Source organism: Priapulus caudatus, unplaced genomic scaffold (genome assembly GCF_000485595.1).
Source record: "Priapulus caudatus unplaced genomic scaffold, Priapulus_caudatus-5.0.1 Scaffold287, whole genome shotgun sequence".
Classification (NCBI taxonomy): Eukaryota; Metazoa; Priapulida; class Priapulimorpha; order Priapulimorphida; family Priapulidae; genus Priapulus; species Priapulus caudatus.
Window position 1 is genome coordinate 149,662 of NW_014577348.1, and position 11,342 is coordinate 161,003.

An 11,342-nucleotide genomic window follows, 5' to 3' on the forward strand; every position below is an offset into this window, starting at 1 on the left:
ACGCACGACAGAATAGCACATCGGTTACACGGTCACACGTCGTGCCGGTTGCAACTAATAGAAGCTTATTAAGACTTACCATAGACAAAATCTACTTTGAGCGCGGTTCATTTAATGGCAGGATGGAGGTTTGTTGATGTGTGCTCACGCGCGATATGTCGTTTTCTTATCTACATTTTAACACAATATCCTAGTAGGCTCGGATAGCTCCACGTCTTGGGCTAGCCTGCGACGTCTCACCCTGGCGTTAGGAAGCCTCATCTTGCCAGACTTGATAACTTTAAAACTTGCGCTCGCTACATCAATCGATGAAGCCGTGTTCACAAACAGGCTACGATAGTAGCCATCTTGTGGCCGCCCGCAACACCTTCAGTCGGGTACAGTTCTTCGCTGTGTCGCTGATAAATATAACCGCTGCGTCCAAAACAACACCAGTAAAGACCTCTGCGCAACCCCATCTAAGATAAAGCGACGATAACAAACCGCACGCCAAACTCCAGGACCAGATCGCGCGCGCTCTCGCCTGGGCTCAACTTCTGACACTTGCCCACAACGCGCTGATTTCCGTCAAGCAATTTCTTACGTTTTTTACTATACAGTTTCCTACAGCGACCCCGTTACCTCCTGTCCTATTGTGAATACGGGCGTCTGTAATTTATAAAGCTGCAAAGATGATAAAAATCAACCATCTATTTATGGAGAAATTGAAAAAATAGTGAAGCGAATAGCTAAGTGCGCGCCATTACTACTTTCAAATCATGTACGCTGGCTTACTAAACTAAGTCACGATAATTTATCATGAATTTTTGGGATATTGCCATATCATATCTCCTCGAACATTGTCTTTATACCATTTTGGCGATTCAGCCCTAAACGATCTACAATTTGTCACAACAAACATGCAAATCTAGAAATTTTCTAAATGTGTCTGTAAGACGGCCGACGTTCGCGCCGCCCGTCTGATTTGCCATTGCGCTGGATTTCCCCAGCAGCGCTCCGCCCCACTTAAGAAATAGTGCTAGCAACTCAGTCGGCAGTGTATCTATCCTGCAGCTGTGGGAAGAGGCCACTGCATCGCAGTTGGCCCGGACGCGGTCTTATTCTTACGCGCTTACCGCAAGATGCCGTAAACATCCTACACGCAGTTCTCTGATGCTAGGCTACTTTGCTTCGTACGTTCTACGTTTTACACGTTTTCTTTCTATGCGAAATATGGCGAAATGCGATTTGCCGGGGAGATGGAGGGCATGATGATGACAACACACAACAGCCTCAAACGCGCAAAACGTTAAACTGGTGGGCGCTCGTGTCTGCAGGGTGCCGTGAGCACGGGCGGCTCGCCTAGAATTTTTAGCGGCAAAGCGTATTTTAGCCTAGGGAGCCGGTAGCACTAGAAGTCTGCACTAGTAACCCTAGCACTCCTAGTCGAGACATGTACATCAGCACAGATTGGTAATATAAGTCAAATTATCTAGCTTTTTTGGTCGCGGTTGTCCCCAAAGGGTCAAAAAATACTCAAGCTCAACCCAGTGATGTATTGTGTTGTATGAGAGTGTGTATTTGTGCGGTGGCCGGGAGGCTGTGTGTTGCCGGGTGGCCGCTTAATTAGTTGACCTGTCTCTGAGAGGGTATACTGCCCCCAGGAATGAGGCTGGACTGGAAGGAATATGGGGGGTCACAGTGGGCGAGGATATTATACGTTGCGGGGGAGCATGAGATCATGTCAAGCATGGAATAGTAGTTAGGTGCAGGATATACTGCAAGAATACTGGCGGCGTGTTTTAATAGTTTTTTTTTGCAAGAAATGTCGCGCTCATTCGAAGGAGGGTGTTATCTTCAATCGAAAATCCCGTCTCTGTGTGTACCACCCGAAACCCCCCACCTCAACACAGGAAGGGGACACGCCTTCCGGGTGTGCCTGGCTTGAGGTGTTGTTTGTGTGTGTGTCGTGGTGTGTGTGGCTGGAAAGCAGGAAAAATTGCTGTCGGGTATTGGCGGTCGGGGAGTGATTATAGTTAGGTGATGTGTTCCTAATAAGCTGGATTGCTTTTTGTATAGATTGACAACTTTTTACGATTCCACAGGTGGAGGGGGACACCCTTTCCAACCCCCCCCCACTCGGGCGCCATTCGCTGCCCTTGAGCTCCCATGATCTCGCCACCCCCTAGAATTTTTGTCGTCTGATCCGGCCACTGTGTTTGTGTGTCGAGGGGCGTGCGTATATTAAACCTTTGGGGCCATCCAACAGAAAAAAATTACCCTAGATTCACAAAAATTGCCACTTACATCATATCAATTTTTTTCAATTCCCCCAAAAACGGCCAACTTGAATGTTACGGCCCCTGGACCCCATGCACCCATTAAATAATTAAGGGCTTTTGCGCCAAAGCGCTCGCCGGTGTGCGCTACTTCCGAGCCAAACACTCTTCATATAAGCATACACTGCGATGAAAGTAACAGCGAAATTATCCCCCCACCCCCCCAAAAAAACTGAGGACCTGTCTACGCCACTGGTGTTTGCTCATCATCAGGGTTTATTCCGTTTCCCCATTTTCCCCTTCGGCATTTCCCATCTGTCAGCCCATTAAAATTTCCCATATCGCATTCCAGTTCGCCCATTTCCCAAATTTGCCTATATTCCACTTCGCCATTTTCCCATTTCGCCAGCTTCCCACTCATCGCCAGTTTCCCATTTCGCCAGTTTTTCCCGTTATCGCCAGTTTCCCATTCCGCCATTTCGTACTATCTGCCCCGGACCACCCCTTGTTTCGAGTGGTCTAAAAGTAGGGCCTCTGTAATGACATAAATTGGACAACGAATCTTTAGATATGGAGTCAACTGATTTATTTGAAGACACAGAAGGCGAAATCGTACATTATCAAACATATGGATTCATGTACAGCCACCCTAACCCAACCTAACCCTAACCCTAAACCCTAGCCCTAACCTAAAACCCTAACCTAGCACCTAACCCTAACCCTAACCCTAACCCTAAAATGACTCTTTTTAAGAATGGAAGGATCAATTTAAGTGCAGGGGGTGGAAGCAACATCATAGAAATATTGGCCCGAAATGGACAACTGGCGAGAGTGGGAAATAATGGCGAAATGGGAAGACAAATGCTGAGGGAAATGCCGAAATGGGGAAATGGCGAAGTGCGAAAATGTGCGAATATGGGGAAACTGGCCGAAATGGGAAATGGCGAATCGAATGGAAATGGCGAAGTGGAAACATGGGCAAAACGAAGACACCCATCATCGCATGCTCATTCTTTGCGTTATGATCACGCCATTGACACTCGGCAAATGCCACGACTAATGATAGCAAAAAAATTACTTACGTGACATAATTATATATACAATATATATATTATATATATATATATATATATATATATATATATATTATGTGTGTGTAGTCGGTGTGTGTGTGTGTGGTGTGTGTGTGTCGGTGTGTCGTGTGTGTGTTTGGTGTGTGTGTGTGTGTGTGCTGCGTGCGTGCGTCGTGCGTGTGTGTGTGCGGATCCGCTATGGTGCGTGCGTGCGTGCATGTGTGTGTAATGTTGAAAGACAATTACCAAATGAAAAGTAAAGGAAACTTGTATTTTACTACATGAAATACATAAAATATATTCGAGGAAAAAGAAAGAGTTGCGTGTGAAAGACGAGATGGGAGATGGAGTCGAGTAAAAGCATAGTATAGTGCGTGCTTTTAGAGAGTAGTGCGTGCGTACATACGTGCGTGCGTACACGTGTGCGTGCGTAGGAAAGAGAGAGAGAGGAGCAGACGAGAGAGAGAGAGAGCGCGCGCGCGAGAACGAGAAAATGAGAGAAAGAGAGACAGAGCGAGAGAGAGAGAGGAGGATCGAGAGAGAGAGAGAGAGCGAGAACGAGAAAGAAAGCAGAGAGCCGCCTTGAGTTAACAGAACCCAGCCATGTTTATTTAGTTCCCCCCAACCTCCATAGGTGGCAGCACATGCCAGTGCTGATAACTTGTTGACACAAGAACAGATAATTATGATAATACAAACTGAACTGCTTTTGCTATTGTGGATTGGAGGCTACAGCTGCACAGTTCAATTGCAGAGGCAAATGTTTGTTGAACAAGGTTTACGCTCCTTAAATCATATTATTTTCTAAAGCAGTCTGTATTAGCACCCTGAGTAGCACCCTGTATTAGCACACTGTAATAGCACCCTGAATGCTCGCGTGGGTAGGCAAAAACACGGGGGCAGCCCATTACGCATGCATGCATGTGGGTGAACTGGCACTATTCTAATCATAATTTTTGCCTGGCAACCTGCAATGCAGATGTATTAACTCACGCACTGTAATTCTCGCCTGCCTGAATACACTTGGATTTTAGCCGGTAGGGTTTTAGCAACTCAATGGAGTGAGGTTATCACGCACGAAGGGCGATGCCATCTGTGATTATTGATGAAATTTACACACGCCATCTCGCGGTAACTGCTTTTGCTATTAGAGCCCCCTCCACCCGCCCCCTCCCCCCACCACCACCACTACGCTCACGCTCGACACATATCCATGATAACATATTAATATAGCGAAGTCATTAAAGTTGCACAGCTTTATCTTTATTACTGTACTACCGGTATAGCAGAGCCTAGCTATCATATATTTTAGATCTGTATTAGTAGTATCCTAGATATATATGCTCTGAGCGCAAACACGGTGGCGGGAGGGAGCACTTGATTCGGTTGCCAGTGAGTTTATCAGAAGAATACTCGGCTACAGTACACGTCAGTTGAACGCTGTCGCTCTGCGGCACTTGTTTTATCGAAACGTTTCAAGTGTCTGTGCTGGGTCCCAACTTATCCTTGATCCGTAGTGGCCATCATTCACTGCATAAATGGTAATATCTAGCCTTTAGGCACTTTATTGACAAACGAGAGATGAGAAGGCTGAGTATGCCGAAAATCTGTCGGTGATGAAGGGATCTAGTCTAAAGTGTCTACTTTGCCACATTTCCCCAACTCCAACGCTGTGCAGTAGAAAGGTAGCTTCATCAGACACCCATGACTCCTCATACACTCACAGTTAGGGATTCCATGCTGTTATACTATAACTTTAATAGCTGTACATAGTAAGTGTGTAAGCTAATGACTTACGTAACTCTGCCACTTGTAGGTAAATGAATGAAGCTTTGTGAGTCATTGGCTACGGAGAATACGAGAACCAAATGTGGGAGGAAATGGCTATTTAAGGTCTTGAAGGGTCAAAATCTTTCCCACATGAAAGAGATTGTATTATCACTAACAATAAAGGGCCGGACACACTAGGCGATTTCCAGGCGAGTGAGTCGCGCGACTGAGTCGGGCGACTGAGTGGACACACTAGGCGAATATCAGCGCGATTCATCGGCGATTTTTCTCCCGCTGCGACACTAAAACACTCGCGCCACCTAGATTGATAGTCACATGATTGAAAATGGCACCGTTTGATTGGCTGATGAATTGTACAATCGGGCGACTCATTCGCCGACCCGGACACACTAGGCGATTGTAGTCGTGCGACTGAAATAATCGCCCGATAATATCAAAACGTTTTGATCGTTGCGATCGAATCGGGCGACTAAATCGGCACTGCAAATCGGCGGAGACTGACTGGACACATTAGGCGATTTTCACCGGCGATTGAGTCGCCCGACTGAGTCGCCGGTGAAAATCTCCTGGTGTGTCCGGCCCTTAAGGCACAGTAAACTGCACAACAAAAGGAGGTAGGGGTAGGTAACATGAAATACAAGTAAGGCATATATGTATCACTGACACTGTGTAGCACACACGCTCATACTATCTGACTGAAAATCGCAACTTGAAAATCACGTTTAGCAATGTGATTTCAATTTCAGCCAGTAGTCGTTGCAAGTAGGGGTGGACCGGATCCAACTTTTTAAGTTCCGGCCGGAACCAGAACCAGCCGGAACTTGAAAAAAATTAACCGGAACTTAAGCTGGGAATAAACTTCACAGTTATAACTAGCCCAGTATTGCGCAAACTCACTCGGCCTGAACGAAATATTATTAGCAGGCACATCACTCGGGCGAGTAGGACAATGCTCATTGTTCTACATGTTCTCATTATGTCTCATGTTCTCATTATGCCACATGTTCACATATGTTCTCATGTTCTCATGTCTCATGTTCCCATTATATACATGTTCACATTGTCTACATGTTCACATTCTACATTGTTCTCATTGTTCTCAATGCTACAATGTTCTAATTGCAGGATGGTTGTTAGGTGTATGAATCATCTGCTTACAGTGCATAATTCTGGCATCTTATTCGTGAGCGAATTGTGTGACAAAACCTGCATGTTGCAGTATCTCTGGTTTTAGTCGATTATTTTCGACTAACAAACAGATGCCATTCCAGTGGCTCTAACTCTAAGAGTATTTTATTTTGAAAGAAAATCTCGTGAATCACCTAACATCAGTTAGGTTCAGTTCAGTTAGTTAGCCGATGTTCAAGTGTCAAACGTTTTCTGGGCAGAATAGTGTGAAGTTGTTAACACTATATTCAGTCCTCGCCAAAAGCGTCGGACCCTCGGACAAAACCGGTGATTTTTGCACGGGTCCGACAAGAAATTTGACTTTACCAGACCGTGTGTCAGGTAACATTACATCAACTAATTACGCAGAGGCTACGGGTACGTTAGTACCACACACTATTCCTAACTTTAATATCCCTGCCTATGGCTATCTTATATACGCGTGTACCAAATTAATCTATGGTGTGGGAAAGCGATAGGAAGAGATTGGCTGTTATATGATAAAAGATAAGAAAATGATGACATGCGACGTGTGTGTGTGAACTATCATGGGAAGTTTATATTACTATCACTGATTATACCTGGATCACACAACTGGACAAGGCCAAAGGCCTAGAAATGGGTGAAACCTACATTAATGACAAAGCTGGCAAGCAATGCATTGCTGATTGTACGCGTCACGAAATGGATGAAAAAATAAACGATGCTAGATTTTTCAGCTTTATCATGGACGGGTCAACAGACATAGCTGGTGATGAGCAGGAAAGCATATATATGTTAGATATGTCCACAAAGGAAAAGCAACAGAGATAGTGAATTGTTTTAATGATTTCAATTATTTTTTGCTCCAGTAACATATCATTCGTCTGGGTAAAAAATCTATTTTCTACTTGGGAAGCGAATGTCCAGTAAAGGATTTTGTCTTTTGGCGAGGACTGTATATTGTCAGCTCAGACTCTATTGACGCTCAACTACATTCAGTGACTGATCTTTTGATCTTGATGATGCTTGTAGCAGAAATGAAATTAGGATAAATGTTCCCGGTTCGGCGACTGTCCTGACGGGCTCCGGCCGGAACCGGAAACTTTGATAAATTGGGATCCTGGCTGGATCCAAGTTCTGGTGGCACGCCGCTAAGTTGTAAGCTCATGGAAATAGCAACCATGAGTGATGGGTGCGAACCTCATCAGGGAAAAATAAGTAATAGCAAATACAATTTAACGTTTTTTGTATCCCCCGCGACGAAGTCGGCGGGGATACTATGGTTTCATGTCTCGCCCAAGCCGACCGGCCGCCGCCGCCGCCGCCGCAGCTCGGTCGCGCCGCACGAGAATTTCCCATTCCGCTCATTATAATCGCCCTACGATTGACCTACGTGTGACCAAACTTGGGTATACTTACAGCATCTTGCGGGAGAAGGTGTGCCCAGAGTAGCCAAAACCAGCGTCGGCTGCCGACCTTTATCTTGCCTTTACCTTGACCTTGATCATATTTTCCTTCCGCTCTCTAACTCGGTCCCTAATTGACCTAGCGCTACCAAACTTGGTATACTTACACATCTTGGGGAGAAGGTAAGCAGCGTACCAAAACCAGGTTGCTGCGACCTTTATTTGACTTTTACCTTGATCATATTTTCCTTCCGCTCTCTAACTCGGTCCCTAATTGACCTAGCGCTACCAAACTTGGTATACTTACACATCTTGGGTAGAAGGTGAGCAGCATACCAAAACCAGGTCACTGCAACCTTTATTTGACCTTTACTTTGACCTTGATCATATTTCCCTTTTACCTTCATTTGACCTTTACCTTGACCTTAATCATATTTACTTTCCGCTCTATAACTCGGCCCCTAATTGACCTATCGCTACCAAACTTGGTATACTTACACATCTTGGGGAGAAGGTGTGTCGCGTACCAAAACCAGGTCACTACGACCTTTATTTGACCTTTACCTTGACTTTGATTATATTTCCCTTCCACTCTATAATTCGGCCATTAATTGACCTAGCGCGACCAAACTTGGTATACTTACGCATCTTAGGGAGAAGGTGTGTCGCGTACCGAAACCAGGTCACTGCAACCTTTATTTGACATTGACCTTGACCTTGACCTTTATCGTATTTCCCTTCCGCTCTATAACTCGGCCCCTAATTGACCTAGCGCAACCAAACTTCGTATACTTACACATCTTGGGGAGAACACGGGGGGATACATGTAGTTGGCGACAACTGCCCTTTCTAGTTTTAAATATAATTTGCATCCAAAAGTTATCTTTTTTACAGATAACAGTCTGCAAAATTAACCACTGGCCTGGTATCTGAGGCCAGTAAATTTTCCGTGGGGGCCAATGAAACTGGTAAATGAACAAGCCCGATGGGCCAGTGGAAAAAAATGGAGTAAATGGTCTATTAATCATATTTCAGCTTCTTTATGTGATGATCAGTCTGAGAATTTACCGAAATTCCTGATATTTTGTATGAAAATTTACCGATATTTACCGATAGGGCATCATATTCCCGATCTTAAGTAGGGGAAGTAACTAGTCAACACCATGCGTGTTTGTCGCCGCTATAGGTCGGAACAACTCCGGTTCTTGTTCGCAACTTCCGGTTTCCGGTTCTGGTTTTCAACGTGGCCTTGAACGTGTTGGCTAAGTTACTGTTCGAAATGAGCTTTCTGATTATGAATGAGCGTGATGATGATGAGTACGATGGCAGTGACAACTAGACAGGGTGCACTCACGGAGTGCATACCTCCGCCAACGACATAGGCCATACACCATACGACTCACGAACACACGAATAACCCATGATATACGCCAGCGTACTGACATGTACAAGCTCCCATGTAACATGTATGTGTTACGAGCTGGGCTCGCTGGCTTGCTGACTCGCTGGCTCGCTGGGTGATATTGATCGACCGCCAACGACATACGCCATACGCCTCGACGTGCTAATATCGATCGCGCGAACACACTAACACACGAACACACAAACACACTAACACACGAGAGCGAAAACATAACCTCCTCCAACTCTGTTGGGCGGAGGTAATGAGATGGGGGAGAGGAAAGTGGATAATTTTTTGTTCAATTTCATGAAAAAATAAATCTCTAAGAATACACCAAAGAGTTCTGTTTCTCTTTTCATAATATGATGATCATTGATTCGGGCCTGTAAAACCTAGTGTGGGTCAGTGAATTACACATTTCACAGGCTTGCTGGGCCAATGAGGGTGGAAGTTTTTCATGCAGACTGAGATAAACTTGAGTATAAGCCCCAACAATGTGTGTGCCTGTCAGTACACGTGTGGGCGAATATAAATGCAGAAGCTTAAAATTATTAACTATATTTGGTCACATTTTATATTTGATGGCATAATTTAAGGGTTAAGGCTCCTTTGAATGAAACACTGTGGCTTACTGGGCCCTAACTCATCTCTTGTCTGCCCTTCACATGTACCCACACTGCTACTCTACACTAACTGTATGAGTGTGAGTTTAATTACTTCTAAGCAGTAAACTTTGGCAATGGGCAATAAGGAGCCAAGACTTAGTGCATTTTTTATTATTACTGAATCGTTGAATCGTATCAGTCCTTTGCATAAAGGCACTTTATGGTCAGCGCCACAATTCTATGATGTACAACCAGTAAAGATTTTGAAGAGCGTCAGTATACGCTTCTGAAATATTGTTAATTTAAGGATGCCAGTTTGAGGTCTAATTTAGCTGCACTAGAACTCCAACTGCTCTCTGAATTAAAAATGTACTTGGGTGTATGCACCCCCAGAAATCTTTCCTGCTTGCGCATATCTAGTACCTACAATGGAACATGAACTGCCATCAATAAATATTTTTACACAATATATTTAGCCTAAATATGTTTTATTTATTGATTATATTATTATTGTTATGATGTTAATGATATTATTATTATATTTATTTATTTTATTGATTGATTTTATTTATTTATTCCTAAATTTTAGGCATGTGCACTAAGAATTCTTCTCTAAATCTTTTCAGCTTGCAGGATGCTCAGTTCCTGCACAGTATTGACAAAGTGGTTTTATGGAAAGGACTGATATAATTCAACCATTCAGTAATAATGAACATTGCACCAACCCTTTGTCTAGTTCACTGATGGTTAGTAGTTAGTAGGATAGTAATATTTTTGTTTTATTCCACAGGTGGGGAAAAATTCCTTATGAAGGTTGGTCAAGACACAAGCTGGCGGTCACGTGTCAAACACTGGTGGCGATACAGGTTAGCAGATTGGTGGTGATGGCAAATGTAGTCTAGAGTAATGCCTAGCACAATCCCTTCAAATGCTGTTTTATTATGTTGCTCAGTGCATTAATACATTATACACTCATTTATATAAAAGTGATTTACTAAAAAACATGTTCTTCAAAATATTTCTTCAAAATAACAAAGTATTTCTTCAAAATAACAACATTTTCAGCAATGTCCTCAAAGTTTACTGGTACGGGCACTAGAGGTGAAAGTATTCATCAGTGAACCACAGCACAGTGTCGCACAAAGTGGTGAACAATACATAGTGTACTGTTGTAGATACGTACATACAGTTTTTATTGATAGGAATCCATACGATCAACCTGCCCCCTGTGAACATGCCCCAGTTAAATGCTTGGAGAGCTGTTTATAGTAGTGTCAATGGCACAATGCAGATGTGCCCAATGGGGTTAGCCGCTAGCTTTGTCAGCAGGTGGCGCAGCTGGAGTTAGAGGTGTTACAACGATTGCGCAATCAACCGCGCTCATGTTCGAAAAGATACAGGTAGATCACGAATAGCCGACTCGTATTTCGTCATAGCGATATACGACCAAGTTAAAATGCCTTATGTAAACCCGTCCTGCAGCGTATCACTTCAGAGAGGCCCTGCGACTATAACTCAGCGACACTTTTATAGTAAGTGTAATAATCGAAATATAGCTTATAAAACATTAGTTATTAGCTCAATTTTTGACTTGAAAGGTTTGGCAGTAGTTTTCAGTTTTATTCTTTTGTGTTTATGTTTTATATTTTTTATTTTTT

General features: G+C 43.8%; 1 protein-coding gene across 2 annotated transcripts in view; it reads left to right on the forward strand.

Moving 5' to 3' along the window:
• The window catches only part of LOC106808573, a 23,965-nt gene that overhangs the window by 6,022 nt on the left and 6,601 nt on the right, over positions 1 to 11,342 (forward strand). For both annotated transcript variants that reach the window (XM_014811336.1, XM_014811335.1), the window contains exon 2: positions 10,475 to 10,550. In XM_014811336.1, coding sequence (XP_014666822.1) covers positions 10,492 to 10,550 — 59 coding nt within the window. In that variant the 5' untranslated portion in view covers positions 10,475 to 10,491. The remainder of the gene's footprint in view (positions 1 to 10,474; positions 10,551 to 11,342) is intronic.